This window comes from Calypte anna, chromosome 4A, assembly GCF_003957555.1.
Source record: "Calypte anna isolate BGI_N300 chromosome 4A, bCalAnn1_v1.p, whole genome shotgun sequence".
Classification (NCBI taxonomy): domain Eukaryota; kingdom Metazoa; phylum Chordata; class Aves; order Apodiformes; family Trochilidae; genus Calypte; species Calypte anna.
Window position 1 is genome coordinate 43,325,176 of NC_044248.1, and position 21,939 is coordinate 43,347,114.

General features: G+C 40.9%; 1 protein-coding gene across 1 annotated transcript in view; it reads left to right on the forward strand.

The window, feature by feature from the left end:
• PPP3CA (protein phosphatase 3 catalytic subunit alpha) overlaps positions 1-21,939 on the forward strand; it is a 136,765-nt gene that overhangs the window by 90,014 nt on the left and 24,812 nt on the right. The window contains exons 3-8 of the mRNA XM_030449764.1: positions 598-722; positions 7,798-7,909; positions 8,782-8,927; positions 10,916-11,055; positions 19,488-19,565; positions 21,120-21,214. Of these exons, the coding sequence (XP_030305624.1) occupies positions 598-722; positions 7,798-7,909; positions 8,782-8,927; positions 10,916-11,055; positions 19,488-19,565; positions 21,120-21,214 (696 nt within the window). The remainder of the gene's footprint in view (positions 1-597; positions 723-7,797; positions 7,910-8,781; positions 8,928-10,915; positions 11,056-19,487; positions 19,566-21,119; positions 21,215-21,939) is intronic.

Sequence of the window (21,939 nt, forward strand, 5' to 3'; positions counted from 1 at the left end):
TATGCACTCAGAGAAAAGTGATGCAAGTAGAAAATATAATGTGACACTGGACTGGGGTGAAAGAATAACTTTTGAACACTGTTTGCACTGGAAGTTTGTTGGAGTTGGTGTTAGAGCTGCTCTCTGTAGTCCTTTTGTATCTGTGGGGAGCTGTGAATTCAGCTTCTCCACAGCATAAATGGGAGGTTTGTGCATCTGTGATGGAAGAAGCCCATTACAGCACAGAGAGCATCTGAACTCTGCTGAATTTTGTGCCAGCAGTTAATAAGAAGCTGTGCTGCAAGATAAGGTCAATCTTGAATCCTTGGTTCTCATAATCACCATTCCAGTTTGAAAATCCGATTTTTAAAATACTTATTTATTTTCAAGTCACTGAAGGGAGCACTCTACAGACTCAAGGCTGTTAACATTTTCTTTGTTAGGGATCATTGCCAGAAAAGGCCTGGACTTGGCCCTAAACTTTGGGGGGGAGGAGAGGTAGGGGGAGAAGTTCTCCTCTTCCTCCTCCCATGGGTAGAAGATGCAAAGCAAAGAGGAGCCAAAGCAGGTTGTGACACAGCACTGCTGCTTAACACTGTTGATCTTTTCCTTTTCTAGTTTGTGGAGACATCCATGGGCAGTTCTTTGACTTGATGAAGCTGTTTGAAGTGGGAGGCTCTCCTGCCAACACACGGTATCTCTTCCTGGGGGACTACGTGGACAGAGGGTACTTCAGCATTGAAGTAAGTTCCTGCTTTCTGTTTCTGGCTGTGGAACTGCTTGCAGCCTATTGTGTATATTTAGCACCAAAATTTATGCAGTTCAGGAATACTGGAGCTCTTAGCAAATCCCACATGTGAGCAAAAAGAAGTCCACAATAATGTCACTGTTGGTGTTTACTTAAAGGCTGATCTGTATCCAGCCCACTCCTACTTGTCAGAGCTGGAAAGCTGGTGGAAATCAGCCCTTGGTGCTAAGCAGTGGCCATACAAATGCAGTGGGGCAGGAAGCCTGCTCTGCAGCTTTAAATAGGGTGAATAGACATGAGTTATAACTCATAGTGTAGTTTGATTTTTAGGTTTGTTTCATCTGAGTCTCCTCAATGCAAAACTTTACAGAAACGGAAGGGCTAAATAGAATGGACAAAATGGGACAAAACCCCAGCAGTTAGCATGCTGGGCTGGAGAGGGTTAATGGTTTCTGTTTAGATCATACCGGAGTGCATGATCTCTGACTTTTGCTGCAGCACCTGAATACACAGAGAAGGGATGCAGAGTTGCCCTGTGGAAGGTCCTGAGACCTGGGCAGACTCCAATATCAGGTTATAGAACGTGGAGGTCAAATGACAATGTCTTTACCTTAGCAAGCCAAATACCAAGCACAAATATTTTATTCCAGTTGTCCTAAAACAAACTGGATTTTTTTCTTACTTGTGTGTCACTGCTTAGTTTTGCAAACTGATGGATGAGGTACACAATTGTCATCAAATAAAGCCTAATCTGGATTTGTTAATCCAGGTTATAGTTGATTTAGTCCCTGAATGCCTAGGCAGAAACCTGTGCAGCAGCTTTTGAGCTGCTTTTGGACTCCTTTCTCTGGAAAATTCAGACTTCCCCCTGCTCTGAGTCAGGAGAATACCCTCTATCTCTTGGAAGCAATATAGGTCCTGTGATAGGTGGCTGTGCCTCTGCCTAGAGAAGGTGGCAGCATGTGAAAACACATACTGCTGTTTCATCCTACATACCATATCTTGGTACACTGTTGCCATATTGATGTAAAAATATGTAATCCCAAGGATCTGAGTTATTTATAATGTGTTTGTAAACGGAACAGTGAATTATCTTGCCAATGTTATATTTATAGGATGAAGAGAAGTTTCTTAAAAATAAGATTCAGTAACACTGCCTTTGCCTGATCAGTTAATTTTAAAATTCAGTTGCAAATGTTAACAGAACTTTTTGGCTCATTTTACAAACAGAAATGCACTGTTCCAAGTGCAGATGCTCTAAAAATTTAAGAATTGCAAGGTTCTTTCACCCACCTGCCAAAAATCAATATAGTCAGGGTTTAGTCTCATGTTGCAGTCAGCATTTCAGTCATTATTGGGTTTGGGTTGTTTTGGGGAGTTTTTTTGAGCCACATGTGCTTGATCCCCAGTCAGTTCCACAGTGAGTTGTGAGATAGATTGTGGCTGTGAGTGACCATGCTGGATCCTTGGAAAAGTTGGGAGTGTGGGGGTTGCCTCCACAGGTTTAAAGTGTTGTGCAGGTGAAGCTTTCACTGCCATTTTTCATTTGTATCTTCTGGAGACTTCCACTGAGCTAAGCTGTACCTGGACAAGCAGAGTTTTGTCTTCATTTCTCTGTGTGTTTTCTATACAAGAAATAGGTCAAGTGGATTCCCTTCAGCTTTCAGGTGTCTGACAGTTTGCCAAAATCTGCTCCAGTTGCTGTTACCAGTTACAGGCAGTAGCAAGCCATACAACAAAATAAAATAGCTAATGGCTGGGGCACAAACCCCTTAAAATTCCTAAACCTGCACACAGATATTTAGCAAATTCTAACCTGTGTTTAGTTTTTCTGTTCTGAAGCAGTAATTTTTCACTGGGAGTTGTGCTGTCTTCTGCCAGCACCCAGGAAATACCTGAACTCTGGCTTTTATTATTCCTTTTTCTAGGTATTGTTCTCCAGTCACTACTTTTTTGGTCACATAACTGGTTCTCCTCACCTGTCACCCTGATTAAAGAATGCTTTTGAAAGGGAAGGCAGTTTTCTGTTCTAAGAGTAGCAGGGTGTAGAGGTGTGCATTCAGGCATGAGCTCAGCACAGTCAGTAAGGAGTGACAAGGAGAGGAAAATGGTGAAAAATGCAAGTTGGCATATTGGGGGGTGGCTTTTTGTGGAGCAGAGGGAGTGAGCACATCCAGCAGGCACCAGCTCTTGCCAGGCCGTGGTGCTGGGGAGGCTGTGGGGGTGAACAGCCCCAGCCTGATCTCAGGGCATGTTTCTGGCACATCACTCACACAGTGATCTTTTATTCTATCCATCTGTTGGCTCCACTTTCTGCTCCCCTAGACACAAGGCTGTTGCAGTTCTGGAGTCTTTCCAAAAAAAATCGAGTAGCTGGTCCAAGGTACTAATCACAAGTAATGTAAGCTTTAAAATAAAAATAAAAGAAATACCCTTTGAGTGCTGTGGGATAACTGGTATAGAGGTGACACCATTGAGCCCAGACCCAGCTGAGTTCTGGTAGTGGGTGTGATAATCCTTGTCTGTGGGCTGCAAAGCATCTGGGATTCTGCTGGATGAAAGGTACTATATAATATCAGCTATTATCATTCAGAACAGAGGAAGAAATTGCATAAGGTAGGTGGAAGACATTTGATAAAGCAGAGGGAAAAGGAGCAAAGTGTTTGTGTAAAGCACTCAGCAGAAATGGGAGTCCTTGCCCCATGGAGCTTTTGACCCAGGAGCTCAGTCCTTCACGGGTGTGATTTGTTTTTACCAGGGTTAGCTCCACTGTTTGAAGGGGGCATGCTTTGTATCTTTAAAATTACTTCTAAGCAAGGTATCACAGGTTGAAAGACTAAAAATTTACAACAGGTAAAACATAAAAGGTCAAAATTATAGATAGGATGAAGCACGGTTTCTCAGCATGGACCAAAAGTTTATCCTGTAGCTGCACCCTCTTTTCCATTTGACCTTTTGGCAGCTCCTGAGCATTTCTTCCCTCAGTATAACAAATTTCTGCACGTTGCACTATCTGATATGGCACATTTCTTTCCTCAGCTCTGTAACTGATAACATTTCCTTCTTGTGCCTCTGCTCGGTTCCAGGGCTTTGGCTCCAGAGCAGCAACCTCTCCATGCTCACTTTCAAACAAGTTTTATGGCCATGGTGAAAAGAAACCTAAATGATCAAAACAGAAGGGCTATTTTTAAATCCAAAGAATAGTTAGAGCCTAAGTGGTTCTGCAGGAAGGGGTTGTAAGGAAGAATGACTAATGTAAGAAAACTCTCCTTGAAAGGCAGGCAGAAAGGCCATCCAGTGTTAGGGGGACTTCTTTTCACCACTGTCTTGGGAATATTACAATCAGAGTAAAGACTAACTGCAAGGTGTTAATAATGTTATGTAAATGAGCTGTTGGAATTACTTCCCTGCTCAGTCCCACTTCAAAACATCCAGGCTTAAATGTTAACTGAGTATCCCAAGGTACATACCAACCATTTTTGAGAGAGCAGATAGCTAAGATATGGAGAATTAAACCACTGCTCAAAATGAACAAAACCAGAGCTGGGTTTTAAGGTTCAAAACATTCCTTTATCTTCATTTTCTGACCACAAAGAGGGAAATTCCAGGAGAAGCACCTGAACAAAGCGAGGTGTTTGGAGTGAGTGGAATTGGACCTCACATCAATTTAAAAAGCACCTGGCACTTCTTGAGGTGCTTCTGAACTTAGTGAACTGTTAGAAATCATTATCTGATTTCTCCCAAGAAAATAACTACATGTACATAAATTTCTGTTGGTGACCTGTGGGTGAAGGGCCCATCAGTGAAGCCCTGTGTTTGTTGTGTCTCAGGTGCACTTTCTAGGACTTCATTGCAAGGATAAACACTTTTACCTTGGTAATGTTTCCCAATAAGCATCTTAATTTAAAACAGTTGTGGCTGGTCAGAAATAATTTACCAGTTAAATCAGTTAGGGTTTTTTCCTCTTTTCTGAGAGCAAAGATAATCCTAATACTTTAATAATCCTAAATTTCCTTTTCGTTCATGTAGCAGTAGCAAATATGTCTGTCTCCAGCAAGAACTTGTGTCTTAAGACATCTAATTTTTGCTGGTCAGCACTCCTCAGAGCTGTGAATATTCAGTAATTCAGCACATTCAGATTTTTTTTGTATGCATTTGATTCCCAGACTGGAACATCTGTTTGTGCAAGGCCCATCCTCACAGCTTGCTTGCTCTGTGCCAGCTCTTCCCAAAGCAAGTCCCAGCACACCAAGAACCTATTTGGGCTCCAGAGAAGGAACATGGACTTGGTGCCCTGAAGGATGCTTGCACCATATCCCCATTTCTGTGGGGTTTATCCATCTCCAAAGCCAGGGCTAAGACACAGTGTCCAATGAGGAGAACCAGGAGCCAGCACTTGGATACCTGTTTAGAAAGTGCTAGCTATAAGAATGGGAGGAACATCTTTTTAGTCACTTTGGCTGGCAAAAAAGATCCTTCCTTTTTGAATGTGTTGGTGTCCTTTCTTGGGAGCAATGTGGTCTAAACACTAGAAAAGAGTTATGTAGGCAAACAGCAGTGTTTTGGAAGTGGTAACTTTCCATGAAATCAAATGGGAGACAAGCTAGAAGGGACTGATGGAATAATTGAAGACTGGAGGTACTAAAATGCCATGCAGGTGCCAAAAGGAGACCTCAGAGTAGCTGGGGAATCTTCACAGGGGTTAAAAATAAATAAATGAACACAAGCTGAATTATCAGAATGAGATTCTTGAGCAATATTTTAGAAAGAGCTGAGACCCTGGCCATGAGGAGTTGCTTTGCTGCCTGTCCACAAGAAGACTGTGGACTTCAGCAGCAGCTTTTTAAAGTTTTTTAATCCTCAAGCTTTTACATATGTGAGTGCCAGGTTTAGCAACATGAAAGGTAGAATAATAAGCACATGTTGGCAAAAAAAGTTGTGGCAAAGACTGCATTATCTGGTTGGTGCTGTCCCTGCTCTGCAGCAGAGCCGTAAGAGAAGACATTGGCCTTAATGTCCTGAAAAAAAATGAAATCCTGGTTGTGGTTAAGACAGTAAAGGTTTGGTTTTTGTTTCTTGTCATTACTGTTGAGTTTTCCTTCTCTGTACTCAAGTGATGGTATTTCAGAAATGGCAAGAACGTGCATCTCTTGTATTTTGGTGATGGATGTGATGCCTGCTCATTTGTGTCTGAAATAAAGCTATAATAAATAATCCTACCAGTAGTGTGAACATGTGTAAAAATGTACACAGCTTCCCTTAGGATGCTTGTTCCATTTTATAAAGCTGTACCTGTACTATGTACTCTGATGGTAGAATTATTTCTGTGCAGTTTTTTGTCTTCAGATTAGTGTGTTAGTTAGAGAGTGAAGAGGCTCTGCAGTTCAGAGAGCATCACCAGAGACCTTAGCAACGCGTGGCTCAAATTATCCTTTCAAGTATGAATTACCTGGCATTTATTCACATTTAATTTCATCAGTCATCTGGAGAGGGATTTCATCTTTTGCTACCCATACAGAGCCACACAGCCAACAGAGCAAGCTGCCTCTTTTTCCTGCCAAGTCTGTGGCTTTTGGTTTGCCTTTTCAGAAGGAGCTGAGCTGTGGAATTGTGCAAAGGCTCAAATTCAGCATATTTCAGTGGAGTTAAATCCTGAGTCTGTTTTAAACATTCATGCCTCTGGCTTACACAGCACTTAATAGCAAGGACCTTTCCTTTCCTGATGGCAAGGCTGCCAGAGCCTCAGCAGGAGAACAGCTTGCCCACAGGAGCTGGGAGGTGGTGGGCACGTTACCTCTTTGGTATTAACTTCACTTACCTGCTATTACAGCAGCTGAAAGGTACTCAGCAAGCAAGCAGGGGTGCAGTTTGAGGGCTGGCATTTAAGAAATGGTTTGTTTATTTATTTCAATACAAAGTGAGACAGGCCAAGAATACCTTAGAGATGTCCAGATTGGTAAATAAAGTAAATAAATTTTGTTCTGAAGGGAGAGTGTTAGAAGGTAGTTGCAGATGAAAGGGGGTTGGGGTTTTGTTTGGTTTGTTTATAATTTTTTTTAGCCTGCTTCTTGTGCAACAGTTCTGGAGTTCATGGATATTTGAGAAGGAAAGGATTGAAGGAGACATTGTTTAAGCTGTTCTCTAGCTCTTGTCTTTTGGGAGACCAGAGCAGGCTGCAGAGTGTTGTGCAGACACTGGGCTCATCTCCTGGGATGAACAGAGATCTCATTTCCAGCAGCTCACCTGCAGCTGGGACTTTGCAGCCAGGTATCACCCTGAGCAGGGTCATCCTGCACAAAGGATAAAACTTGTGTAAGGTTTGCTTTGTCAGGAGGCTGGTGATCCTCTGACATCAAGTGTCACTTGGATGTTCAAAAGAACTGGTTTAATCAGACAGTTTTGAGGTCTGAGCAGAGGTTAACCTCTCCAAGTCTCCTTTTTTATCTTTAAATCATGTCTAGAAGAAATGTCATCTCAAACAGAAATCCTTTGGAAAGATAAAAGGGTTTAAGAGAAGCTTTGTTGTAACTTCACCTAAAGCAGGAGCTTTGTGGATTATTTTTTTCCCCCCTTAGCTGCTTATGCAGAACCATGTTATGTGACAAGCCAACAAGCCTTCTTGTAAAAACATGCTGGAAGCTGAGGTATTTCCTGAAGAGTGGGTTAAATTGTTCTAGGGCAACTTTTCCTGAAGCCAGGAAATGTGGATCTTCCGGAGAAATCATGTCCAGGGTGGGTTTGTGCCTGAGCCTCCAGGTGGAGAGTGCACTCTTGTTGCTTGGGAGCTGGGGTGCTGGGGGCTGAACAGGGAGGAACCACATGGGAAAAGCACTCAGCTTAGTTACAATATGCTGAAAGGAGATTTGGCCAGGTCCAGGATGAGGTACAGAGAAAAATGTTTGCATGTAACACATGAAAAGTGAAGTTAACCCATTGAAAATAGAAGTTTCACACAGGACACTCTTCCTTCCACTGGTTCATTTTGGTGGAGGGTGACTGAAGTGCTTGGATTACATCAATAATTATGAATTATCTTTTATATATATATATATCTTGTTTTTCCTCTGCAGTGTGTGCTGTACTTGTGGGCCTTGAAAATCCTTTACCCCAAAACACTGTTTTTACTTCGTGGGAATCATGAATGTAGACATTTAACAGAGTATTTCACATTTAAGCAAGAATGTAAGTCTGACCTTAACATTTCTCCTCTTAATTCCTTTCTCTACCACTTGATTTGGAGGGGTTTTTTGAGTACTTTATTCTCATTTACCATCAGTCCTTTGTCACATTAACTATCATCAGTTTTAAGTTGCTTTAAAATTTGGCATTATCATATTTGTCCTATCAGAATTATTAAACTCTTTGATATGCTGTGTTTATAGGAATCCCTTTCTGTGTTGCAAGAAAGGAAACAGCTCATTAGATGTAGACCTTCCCCTGCACAATGAAGCTGCTTTTTTATTTTACCTGTGCCACTGTAAGCTGAAGCTGTTGCCAGAAGTCTGTATTCCCCTTTTTTAGCTCTGAGGGTAAAGGAAATGTTAATTGGCTCAAAGGCTTCATGGTTTACTGAGTTTGATATGTGTATTGGTAAATTAACATTTCAGCTTCATTGTACCACCTCGTTCATTGCATAATGGCATTTCTGTAGATAATTAATTGTAAGGGACTGGGCTAAAGTCCTAATTGCTTCACAGAGAGTATATTAGGCAATAATGTTATAAATGAGAATAATTCAGCTGACTCTTCCAGGCTTGCTGTATAGATTTCATGGCAGAATATATATACTAAGTTATCTATTTACTTTTTTTTTTTTTTTTTTTTTTGGAAAAAAATGTTATAAATTTGGCAGAGTTTCAACTCAAAATATGAAGACAGTTTTCAGCAGTAAATAACAAAAATTCTAAATAATGTTTTGCCTGAGACAAGGTTTGATACAGTCAGTGGAAGAGAGAGTAATGAAAGCACAATTGAGGTATTAAGCAGCATCCTCGTTTCTCTTTCACTCTCAAGTATTGATGGAAACTTTCTGATACCATCTTGATCTTTAAAAGGTAAAATCAAATATTCAGAACGTGTGTATGATGCCTGCATGGATGCCTTCGACTGCCTTCCCTTGGCTGCTCTGATGAACCAACAGTTCCTGTGTGTACACGGTGGCTTGTCTCCAGAGATCAACACTTTAGATGACATCAGAAAAGTAAGTCCTGGTTAGTGCTCAGGTCTGTGGCCAGCAACTAAAACTTGAATCCTTTCTCACTGTTCCTCATTTATGTAAGATGCTTGTGTGTCATTCTGACATTCATGCTGACACTGCCACCTTCTAAAGGTCTTTTTCGATAGAACATAAAAGGAATTGCTGCAATTAGCTGTGTTTTGTGGAGGTAAGGAAATCCCTAGCATCCTGTAAAACAAAGGATTTATCATCCTTGTGTTCTGAAAAAAATTGTTAGATACACAACTATTTAGGACCAAACAAGTATGCAGCATTGGTTTAAGTATTATCTACTAGCATGTTGTAAACATAACACCCAGTTACTCCTTGCACCTTGTAAGGCATCCAGCAGTTACTTGGAGAAGAAATAAAAATAAACTTTAGGAAAACCTCATGGTACCTGAAGCATATAATTAAAAAAGTATGGTATGATTGCAATTAGTATTGCCAGAACAACGTTATTACTCTCAAAAGAGCCAGGAGCTTAATTCTCTGTAATCCTGCCACACTTTTAAGCAGTACTGCACTTGGGTGCTCCCCAAATTAAGCTCAGCTGAGTAAGGGGGTGCCTGTGTGGTAGGTACTCCTCTGTTCTGAGGTGATACTTAGAAATCTCATGAAAGTTCAAAGAACGTTGCACATCAGCTTCTTCAATAAATCCACTCTTGTTGTGTATTATTAAGGATTAATCTTAGGTGTCTGGTAAAAGAGATCTCAGTTGATGCTTCTAAAACCAAATATTTAAACCATTTTTCTTAGTGTTTCCAGCAGAAAAGATTTCTTGCTTTCAGTTTGAGACTTGCAAACGTGGTTATTTGCTTCTGAGCCTCAAAATTACTAAAATACAAAATATATTCTGAGGTTAATGCATAACCTATTAAGAAATTAATATGGTTAAGGAAAAACACTCGAGACAGTAATTACATGTTTTGGTTTAAAAACAATTAGATGAAGATATTAACTGCACTTTTTAAAATTAATGAATATGAAGGCTTGTTTCTGAGGTAAAAGTTCACTGTCTCATTAAGCAAAAATATTATCTGCCTAAAAATGAGCTGGCTTTGCAACAGTGTAATGGTAGAATAAAGCTGTTTAGCTCAGATTCTAGATGAGGATCATTAACATCTTCTTCCCCCACCACTAGCAGGTTTATTCCTCTCTGGCAATCAGCAGGAATTAGTTTTGCATATGTACAAATTGTTATTTAATTTAAATGACTTAGAGTTACAAAGGCATTAATTGGTAGAGGCTGCAGTATGTTAGAAGTGTAGATGTGTTATGAATATTTCATGATGAGAACTCACAGGTAAAATTGCAGAGGTCTCTTGCTGAAACTTTTTAACTGAGTTTTAACCCATGTTAACAAGGAGTGGTTTTATATTAAAGAGTCATTGCAGAGGAATACTGACTTTAATATGTCCCTATTTTGTTATACTTTGACTTATTGCCAGTATGTTTCTATCTAATTTGATTTTTTTTAAATCCCAATAGTCAGAAAGAGGCAGAAAAAAAATAGGCAGAAAGAGGAGGTTTTAGCTGCTTAATTAGGGCTAAGGTTATGAGAGCAACCAGAATGTCAAGGCAAGATGCTGCACTGCAAAAATGTTGCCTTGGTATTTAAATGCAGTTTTTGGTGAGAATGTCCTTAAAAGAAAACGGGAACTTGCTTTGAAATAACTATCCTATTTTTCTCCTGAGGTGCTTTACTTGCATAAATCAAGTGCCACAATGTTTAAAAGAACACAAATAGAAAAATACCATCCTGTGTCTCATCCACTGAAAAGCTTATTAAAAAAAAAAGTAGAAAACCCCATTGCTTTAACACTGGGAGTAACCCAAAGCTGAAAGATAGATTGCTTTGAGTCTTTGCTTACCATGGACTGGGCTGAATGAACACCAGCACCTTGGCTTCAGTGTTTCCGTGCTGCAGAGCTGACAGAAATTAGTATTTCTTTGTCTCCTGTTTCTCTTAGTTAGATCGATTCAAGGAACCACCTGCATATGGACCCATGTGTGACATCCTGTGGTCAGACCCCTTGGAGGACTTTGGGAATGAGAAGACTCAGGAACACTTCACTCACAACACAGTCAGGGGGTGCTCGTACTTCTACAGGTGAATATTCCTGCTTTGGGTGGGTTTCTGGATCTGAGATGCTGGTTTGGCAGTAGGAACATTTCCTTGGAATTCATGGAACTGCTTAGATAATTGGGCCTTTTTTTACTGCAGGCTTGCCTTCTTTTCAGGTAAATTCATGGTTGGTTTGTTCATATCTTGCTTTCACTAAGGGAAATCCCTAGAAGTTAGGGATTGAATGTGTCCCTTCTAAAATGGGGCAGGTAACTACACTTCTAGTTTTATAATTAGAACTTAATTTTTAATGAAAGATGCCAGCATAAAAAAATTCACTATCTGTTGCTCTTCAGGGTTTAATAAAACCTGTGATTTCCCACACACAGATACTTTTTTTTTCTGTGTTATCAATTTTTTTTGTTCATGTTTAGGAATAGTTCTTCCCAAGAAATCCAGGATTTTAAGTAGCACTTGTTAAATGGGATTTGCTAAGAGCTGAAATGCAGACAAGTGTCTGTAACATTCTTGCAGAAACATGTCTGGAGTGAAATTCAGACAGCAAGTTGTAATTAACCTTTGAAATTATTTCTTTCTACTGATGGTTCTTAGTGAAGTATAAACTTGATTAATAGAAGTAATAGTAATGGGAATGGAAGGACAGGTAAAGCAAATCTCTGGGTTAGTTTGTGACCATGAAAGGGAAGCTGCACTCTCTGCTTCTTTTCTGCTTAGTGGTAATTGTCTTTTAAGCATGAGGGAGTTTTGTGATGTGTAAAGAGTCAGAAGACTCTTTCTTGTGTACATTAAAGGAGTAGATTTTCTTGGGTGCCAGGAGATATCCCATCATCTCCCCTTTGCCTAAGCCCAGGGACACAGGAGAGGATGGAACAGCACTGAGACAGTGTAGAGAGTCCTCCCTCTTGCAATTGGTACCTACCTGAGTAATTTGCTGATGTGATTTATTACCAAATTGGCAAAAAAAACATTATTCCAGTCTGCCACTGTCCTCTCAGACTGCTGAGGCATTTGTTTCTCTTACCTTCTTGGATCTGTAGCTCAGTAAATCTCAGCTCTGCAACCAATTCCTCTTCCATTTATACCTGAGGTGTGGCTCCCACCTCTTCAACTTCAGTGGCCAGAAGTGTCTTCTCTTCTCTTAAATTATTGGCACCAATGTATGCTGAAGGGATTTAATGATACACAGAGGAAACTGGGCAGGTATTTTAACTTTTCCCCAGTTCTACTCAGCTCTGGTAGAGATACACCTGGAGGAGTAGCATGCCCAGGTCTGGGCTCCCCAGCACAACAGAGACATGGACTTACTGGAATGAGTTTAGCAAAGGGCCATGAAGATGATGAAGGGACTGGAACAGTGACCTAAGAGGAGAGACTGCAGCCCAGGCTGCTGGCAGCACCTTCTGTGGGCAAGTCCTGCCCCCACCTTTGGATCAATAACGTCTGGAAAGCACTCGATAAATGTGTTTGGTCTCATTATGAAAGGAGGTGTCAAACTGCTGCAAACAATTGATCTGTTTAGAAATGGCTTTGTGACTCTGAGGGCTAAAATCATTCCTCTTCCCAGCAGCTCCCAGGCACTGCCCACTGCAACCAGCAAGTGATAGCAGCTTCCCCACCAGAACCTTTGCAAGAGCAAAAAAAAAAACCAACCTTGTAAACATGCTGTGTGTTTCAGTACAGGACTTATTATGTACTGGCACAGCTTTTGGATTTCAGGGTTTGGTTTTTTCCAGGTTTCTTACAATTGCCATAGAATTTCCTGACAATATGTATCAGTTTTCTCCTGAAATTATATCAGATGTGACCGGTGTCCTGACTCACAGAATCATGAATGGTTTGGGTTGGAAGAGACCTTCAAGCTCACCCAGTTCCAACCCCCTGCATGGGCAGGGACCCCTTCCACCAGCCCAGGGTGCTCAAGGCCCCAGTGACCATCCTCTGGAAGGTCACTCCGTGCTTACCTAATGATAAACCCTGGAAAAAAAAAACAGTACCCATCCATGTGAAGTGCTCTAACTCTGCTTGCCTTTCCTAGTTCCTTCCTAAACAAAGGACCACATTTCTCTGAACAGCCATCTCAGCTTGCAAAGGAATCCACCTTCAAGAATGTCTGTTGTTAGAGGGGACTTGCCTTGTTCTTCAGTGAATAAAATTCCTGGGGTTTTTTTCTGTCATTTCCAGAAAGCAAAGTGGGCATTTTGATGGAAGGTCAGGAAGATTTCAGTCGCACATGTGAGCCAGGGGAAGGATTTCTAGATGTTTAAGATCTCTTCATCAATTGCAGGAAATAGCTGTAACAAATCAGTTGCATGCTGTCAGACATTATGTTGACAAGTTTCAAGTGACTTTTCTCTGATTTCAAGTTATTTCCTATTAAAAAATGCTATAAAGAAAGTAACAGTAACATGGCTTTCTGTGTACCCACAACATTCTAACAGGACTTTGGAGCTCTGTAGTACAAAAAATCATCTTCATTCATCCAAAAAACCATTTGTGAAATGTTGAGCCTTTTGTTTGAGGTAAATACCCATGAGAAAATATAAAGAATGTAGCTTCCAGTTGTCTGTCAAGCTTCTCACTGCATTTCCTAGGTGATCATTCATATACAGCCTATTGAATTTCAAACTGAACAAGCTTTTCTCTGAGAAATTTCCTTTTGTGTAAGAGTTCTTGAAACTATTGTGGCTGGCACTGTGAAGTGTCAGATCTTGAAACAACAAAGCTAACCTGTCATTTAGAGATGTAAGGAATGGTTAGCTTCATTTCCAGGGGTGCTAAGAGTCAGGGCTTAATGCACGCCTCTTGCATCCAGCAGCAGTGCTCAGTGGGCACTGTCAAAAAAACTGGATTCTTGGAAACAGCAGCAGCACAATGCCACTGTTAAACCTAACTGGGAAATGGAGGCAGTTCTCGGAAATACATTGAAGTTCTCTGTACCTTAAAATGAGCCAAGAGCTTAATGATGAGATTTCATTTCCCCTTGCTGAAATAGAAGGTTGTACTCCAGGGGTCACGGTCATGTTTGATGCAGCTACAATGCAAAAGCAGAAAGAATTAATGGAATGCTATGTGTGTAATTTTTTTTTTTAGTTATGAGTTAAGTTAAGCTTTTCTTCCCTCTCACCCAAAATAATGTCATACTCAGGGAATGTTCTGAACAAGAGGGAATTAATTTGTCCCTGAGTGATATTCCCGCCTCCCTTCCCACCCACCTACCTCCCAATTTTTCAGCTGATCCAGCTGGTAAAGTTTTTCTCCTTGTTTATTAGATTATCTATTTTTTACCATGAATTTTTTCTCTGAATATTTATTTGCACTTAGCTGGCTGTCCTGATCTTGCCAATTGCTCATGGCACTGATTTCATGCTTCAGTAACTCTAAGGTGTTTCCTGAAGAAACATCTCTGACTTGGCAGGACATGGTGCTCCTTGCCATCCTGACAGGGGCTCCTTTCACTGATCAGAAAGCTTGAGGAAGTCAGCTGGACTTCTTTTCTCTCTGAAAATACTATTACCTTATGGAGAGATAGGCACTAAGTGGGTTTGGGTGATTGCTGTGGTGTGGGGAAAGCAAGCTCTCTCCTTTCTAAGGCACACTGGGAGGGGGAATGTCATAATTCCCATGATATTTTCTAGATGGAAGAAGAGTTAAATATTCTTTCATTGCACAAGTGCATGGTCCTAACTGTGAAAAAGTTTGGTTGGATCCACAGCCAGCTGGTTTTATTTCTTCTGTGTCAAAGTTCTGATCAGCAGGGTCAGGAGTTACGTTGCACCACTGAGTTAATTAGCTGTGTCTTAGCCTATATAAAGTATATCAGTGACTTCCTATCTGGAGTAAGAGATGTACAAGCTTAACACTCATTTTCTGGGGTCATTTGTGTGTGTAAGACTTGGTTAATTACTGACTGTTCAAAGGAGCATGAGTGGCATGAGCCTGGCCGTAGTCCATGGGTGGTCTCAGAAGTAAAGCAGATACTCAGAATTTCTGTAGGCATGGTGCTCCAGCCTCTTAGGTTCTCTTAGTAAGTTTAATATCAGTTCCTAAGGAATGTTGAGCTTTATTGAGATGTTTGGCTGTTGACTCTATTGTTATATTTTTCAAAAGCAACAAAAAACCAAAGGCAGGATGGGTTAGCAATACAAGAGCAGCTAGCATTGGAACCTCCTGGCAGAACTTCCTTTGCCAGCCTGGGATAGCAGTGAAATGGTTCAGCCTTACAGGTGCTCTGGGTAGAATAATCATAATTTTGGCCCTGCTATCACATTATTTCAGTGCTTTCCTTTACACAGATGTCAGATTTGTGACGGTGCAAGCCTGGTGAAATGTCAGCTGAAATCTTTTGAAGGCTGTAGCATGTTACACCTCGTGTGAGGTTGTATGAACGTTGGGAATTTTTTTTTTTATTTGCAAGAGCAGCATTTTAAACATGTTCAGACAGCACAGCTAAGGTCAAGAAAAAATGGGTGGAAGAAGATGTGCTGAGAGCTGCCTGGGACCTCCAGAGCCACAAAAGCATTTTGCCTTCAGAGGGTGAGGCTTTGCTGAAAACCTGTTTGTGCTGTGTGCATGCAACCTCAGCTGAGCTGATGGGCTGAGTTTGAATGGTCTCTTCTTAAAAAAATAAAAGTATTGCTTCTGTTCTGAATCTGTGTAATCAGTGATCGTGCAAAACAGACCTCAAAGCTGATCAGCTGTGTATGAGGAGGCACTTTAAGGAAAAAAAGGCTGCTGAAGGAGGGAATGTCACAGTCACATGTGCCATGGAGAACAGCATCTCCCTAGTGCAGCAGAGGGGGATTTTGTTTTCTCCATGAGTCACCACTCTGCCATGATTCAGCATGACACGTGGAGCACAGGCAGGAGGCTGGGTGGTTCTGGAAAAGCCTCTTGTGGGGGGGGTTCTGTTTGTTTGCTTTCCCTCTTGGCCAAGTGCTTTCTCGCTGGCCCATCTGAATTTACAGGCTGGGCTCTGCAAAGCAGGGCAAGGAAGAGAGTGTTTCTGGAGGGGCAGCCATCAGAAAAAACAGTTGGGAGTTTGATTATAAGATGATAATTTTCATTTGGAAGAGGAGAAAAAAAATTTCCAAGGAGAGGTCTTTTCTGTAAAAACCTTGTTACTGATAAGTCTTGCAATAATCTCTGTTTTGCTGACATTTTGCAGGAGTTCTTGCTGCTTACCTGAAGGGCATGTATTTTTTTGTTGAGGAATATGTTATTTCATATGAAACTCCTCTGGGGAAGGAAGGAGCAAAGTGATGTTAAGGAAGGGGCTGGGAATTAAAGCCCTTTTATTTATTGTCCCAAGTGGGAGAGTGTATGTAACAGCTGCATATGGGGAGAAGTGGCTTCTCCCCAGTCCCCCCTTCAACAAGTAGCTGAAGAAAAATGCCTGAGAGTTACTTTGCCTTTTTCAGAACAAAGTTTCCAGCCAGACTGCTCATGGGGGGCAGTGGGCTGGGTTATTTATGTGGCTGCTTGCTCATTGCAGGTGCCATGCTGGTCACTGAGAAGAAAAGGTGGTCACCAGGTTGTGTCTTTATTTGCACAGAGCACTTGGTGGCATCTCTGCCTTTCTAGGTGTGGGCCCTATAGAGTCAGCCAAATTCTGCTAGTAGGAATCTATTTGCCACAGATAAACGAAGATAATTAAGGAATAAACAAAAAAGAACAAACAAAGTAGATCTGTACTTGGGAGTGGAAAGAAGAGCTTGTCACATATCTTTAAAGGCATTTTTTCCCACTTCAGTGTATCTTTCTCAGAAGCAGTACTTCACAGTGGATGAGGAGAATACTATGTGAAAAAAACCCCATAGGCATGTGGAGCAGCTGCACTGGTAACAAACAGAATCAACTGTCTATCAGATTTTTCATTACAAACCCCAGTTTTCAGAAGTTAATGTAAAAATTTCTAAACAAAATGTACTGTAAGTCTACATTTAGTCACAATTAATTAGGAAAAGAAATGTATGCAGATTAGTTCTTGCTTGCCAGTGGCTTGAATGGCAGCCTGTCAGCATCTGAGATCACTGCAGCTGCCAAAATGATATCCCCCATGAGCTGGGAACTGGGATTATTTGGTAATGGCAATCTTCTTAGACAATTCCAAATACCAAACCTGCAACTGAGAAAATACAGCTAGATGGGTCAAGTCCAAAAACAGCACTAGGGCATTCTGCTGGGTTTGTAGCCTCTAGCTGCCACTGACATTTCAGCTGCAAAATATCCAGAAAGGTTGGAAGGAAGCAGTAGCGTTTTTCCTGGATGAACTGAAGGGAAATGATGCATTAGATAATGCTTTTGTTTTTCCCCATGAATTTTTATCTCCTTCACACATGAAGTTACAAACTGATGGGGATGTCACCAGGCTGCAAGTGGGCTCTGCAGGTGGTCCCTGGCTGGGAAAGCAGGTCTTTTTTATTAGGTTTAGTTAAGATTTATTTATAACTTGCTCTGTCTGTTCAGCAACACCTTTACTTAAATATTTTGCATCAGAGTGTTACTGAACTTGCCCCTGAGGTGCTGCCAACCAGGCTGTGCTTGCCAGGGTCTTTGGGAATACATCCAGTCCTGTAACATAATCATCTCTGTACCTGGGCTATGCTTGGAGATTCAGGGGCCCTGAGGTTTCTGTCTTCCAGAACCAGCACAGAAGTCATCGTGCAGATGTCTTAGTGTCTTCTCCAACACCTTTAAACCTTTCTGGCTGTTCTAGGATTTGAACTATGGAAGAGTTGAATAGATCGTTGAAAATAAACATGAGGAATGGACACTAATGCATTTTGCTATTTCTTTCTGCTATTTTTCTCTTTTCTATGTTGCTGTTTTCTCCAGGTGGCGTTTCAGTGCTGCTATGTGAGCTTTACACCCCCATTTCTTATTTTTTCTGTTTGCTTGTTTTTTGGGTTTGCTTGGTTTGTCTGAGCAACAGTTTTGCTTGTTTCTCTCCAACTTGCCCAGCAATGAGAAGGCTGAGAAATTCAGAAGTGCTTTACAGACACAGGGTGGTGGGACTGCAGGGCTGTGGATAAGGCCACCTGCTACCTTGCAGCAGTGCCTGCTTCCCACCCTGCTGAAGGTCATAAAATACAGAGCAGTCAGCTCAACATTTGCTTGGTATCAAGAGCAATAAATAAATCTGGACAAAGCAAAGCAAATTGTATAGGACTGGCCCAAAGAAGGAGAAAAGGGAAGCCCTCTAGATGCCATCTGAATGAAGAGTCTTTCCCATCTCCCCTATATTTCTAAGGAGCCTAAGGAGGGTTTTGCCAAATCAGTGGAGTCCTTTTTTTATTCCAGTGCCACTTCTGCTGCAGCCTCTTCCTTGTGTCTCCTTTGTTCTGTTTGGCTCTTACTGCAGTTGGCTTTGGACAGAGGGAGCCAGGAAGTTTTGGCTTTCTTGGGCTCTGTATTCAATTACTGGTGACAGAAGAAGAGAGGTTTGGCTTCCTGTCTTGAAGTGGTAGATGGCCACTGTGCTGGTTATGCTCCAGTACAGGCATGGGGAGCCAGCAGTGGTTTGAAAGCAAGAAGAAAAAGCTTATTTTTGAACACCACAAAATAGAGTTAATCCAAGTTCTTTATTGTGCATTCAGGTATGATTTTAAATAGCTTTTTTTCCTATAACTTAAGATAACACACTTGCACCATCAACACTTCATTTGTGTTATGCTATATTTTGTTTTTCTATGTGATTTCCATAACTTGAACAGCAAGAAAGGTTTTCATAGTACTGAAGTCATAAGAAAAGGGCTCTTCCATTCTGCTTGACAGCAACACTGCCCATGGGCAGCAAGAAACAGAATAGAAACTCCTCTGTCATATTCCTCTGCCACCTTTTCACCTGCTTTGTTTTTACATGTAGAACATGTCTTGGAAAGATGTATTTACTGAGCATATTTCCAGGGTTTTAGAAGTCACAGAATTTACCATTTAAGTTGCCAAGGGGATAGTTCTTGATTATCAAGGAGATAAAGTTCAGCAGATCAAAGATGTCCAGTCTGGGGAGTGATTTGCCTTCCTTCTTTCTGCCTTTCTCCCTCTGTCTCCCCACACCATGTTATTATCAGGTGGCCACAGCAGCCTCTTCATGCTGTAGTTGGTGGGAAGGGAGGTTTTTTGCAGAAAGCAACCATTGTATCACCTTTTTTTTTTTTTTTTTTCTTGGAGTACATTGAATCTGCAAGTATAATAAAATAGATTTCTTTCTGAGGAGCAGGAGGGTGATTGTTGTCATGCAGTCAATTGCAGCTTCCCAGCCTTCCTTTCACACAGTTCCAGGGTGAGATGGATGAAGGAAAGTGCTGTTGCTGCTCTTGTCTCTACAGAAATCTGCCTGCAGAGCCAGGGCTGATTTCATGAATGATGCATATTGGATCAAACAGTTTTTGAAAGCAAGAGCTAAATGTGGTGCTTCTGATAATGCAATAAGAGGTGCTGTTATTTTCTTCCAACAGTTACCCTGCTGTATGTGAGTTCCTACAGCACAATAACTTGTTATCCATCCTCCGAGCTCATGAAGCCCAGGATGCTGGGTAAGTGTGTGTGGAGGGAGGGCACTAATAGTGAATAATGGTTTGTTGTTAGCAGAGTGAATAAAGAAAGAAGAAGTAACTGAGAGGGAACAAGAAAATCTTGAGTTGCAACAGCTCTTGCTTGTTGTTAAGGCTGTAAAACCAAAGCCTGGCATTAGAATCCCTTTATCTTGTTACTATTACTGAGTTACAGGACTTACTGAAGCCTCCTATACCCCACTGACTTAGCCTTAGTGATTTTAAGTGGTAGAAAATGATTAAAAGTGATTTTGATGCAAACCTTGGCAAGGAGGACAAATCCAGCTCAGCAAATGAAGTTTTGCAAATGTAGCTGAGACTCCTGAGACCCCGATTGCCACAGTGCCAGGGAACTGATTTCACTCCTGGATGCCACAACTGCTGTCTCTGAAGTTTTCACACCCACGTGAAACTTCTGAGCCTGCTGGGTTTATGTCTTATCAATAAAATAATACTGGGTAACTCAGTAGCAAAAAAACTACCATTTCCCAGAGCCTCAGTAATGAATTTAAGGAGCTAATTGAGACACTGTGTGCCAAAACAGTCCAGTTCAAGGCCTGGGTGGTGTTGATGGTTCCTTGATGAAACTATTGCCCCTTATAAAAAGATAAAACTTTTTAATGATGCTTAAGAAATTCTAAAAAAATTATCTGCTCACTGAAATGTGCCCTGACTTGTGAGATTACAATGAAGGGTTGGTATGTGAATGAAGAGCTGTGTCTGTTTTGCATACATTACTCTTGTGTTTATTTGAAGGCAGAAACTTTACACAACCTGAATAATAATAATAATAATAATAAAGGGTAAAAGTAGTAAGATTGTAGAAATGAGATGGATATTCATGGTGCATATGAAAAGCTGTTCTGATAGTTTGAATTATTGCATACTTAAAAACCTCAATGCAATTAAAAGCAAGCCATTATTCTGCCAAAAATAACTGGCATGGAGTACCCAAGGGTAATGAAATGTTGGTTTTATTGTATTGCTTTCCAATAAAGGGTGAAAAATAAAATGTTGTGGAAGGGATTGTATTGAAGCTGTAAAATGGCTTCGGCGCAACTGCTGTGGGTGGTTGCCAAATTCTTCAGGTTTTGGTAGCTGAAGACTGAAGAGCAGAACTTGGTCTTAATTGTGTCTTAGGCAGAAGTACCACAGGGTTGGTGTGCTTCCCATAATTTGCAGGTTTAATGCCTCATTGATTATCTGTGGGTCCAGTAAACCTTTTAGAGCAGCAAGTTGAGGTAATGGAAACATGAACACACTGTCTGTCAGACTGGGAGCACTTAGACACAGCAGGGAAAATATTGGACCCCATTTCCCAGCCTCCTATGTTGCATCTCCTCTGGTCCTGGCTTCCCAATGGATGCCAAAGGGATATCATGGGTAAGGATGCAGGACATGTGTGTTCCTAGGCTTCCCACCAGTGCATATGCATGTTTTCCAGTGAGGTACTGGGAGGTTTTGCATTGGGTTTGGTCAGTGACAAGGGCATAACACAACCCAGGGCAATAATTCTTATCCCTGCTTTCCTTTCAGGTACCGGATGTACAGGAAAAGCCAGACAACAGGCTTCCCTTCACTAATCACAATTTTTTCAGCACCAAACTATCTAGATGTATACAATAACAAAGGTAAGAATTTTACTCCCATTAATCTACAGCAAACTGTACTTCACTCAAATGTATTCCATCAGTTTTCTTTTTCATTCCTTTATTTATCTTTTATTTATCTATTCCTTTTTTATCAGCTCATGCCCCATTTCTTCTTCTATTAGCTCATCACCATTCCATTAATTATAAAATACTAATTAAATCTCTTGCAGGTATGTATGCCTCTGTGCATTCTGATGTGGCCTAGGGTGTTTCTGTATTTTATCTCTTTTGAAGTTACTAAGTAGATGCTACACAGGAAGTAAAACTGAAGCAGCTTTACAAACTAAGAGAAGTGTGTTAAGAAATGCTGTGGCTGAGCTGTTCAGAGCCCAGTGTTCCTTGTGATTATTTCATTATTTCCCTTTACTCCTTTTCAATAAAATTAAAGGAATTTGTAAGCCTAAACCCTGGAGTCTTATAGCAAACAACTCATCAGTGATGGGATGGTTATTGTATGAATTCATTTATGTTTAGGGGTTTTAATCACTTGAAAACTATGATGTGTTAAATGAAATAGCATTAGCCAAAAAAAAAGAAAAAAGTTACTGCATAAATATGCAGCCACTGGTGACTCTGTAAAGCCTCAACTGAATGCAAGTGTTTGCAGCTTCTCTGAGTTTATTGATTGCATTCCCTGAGATACCTAATGAACTAGAAAAAAATCCATTTTTCTAAAAAAAAAAGCATTCCAATAAACCTGTTCA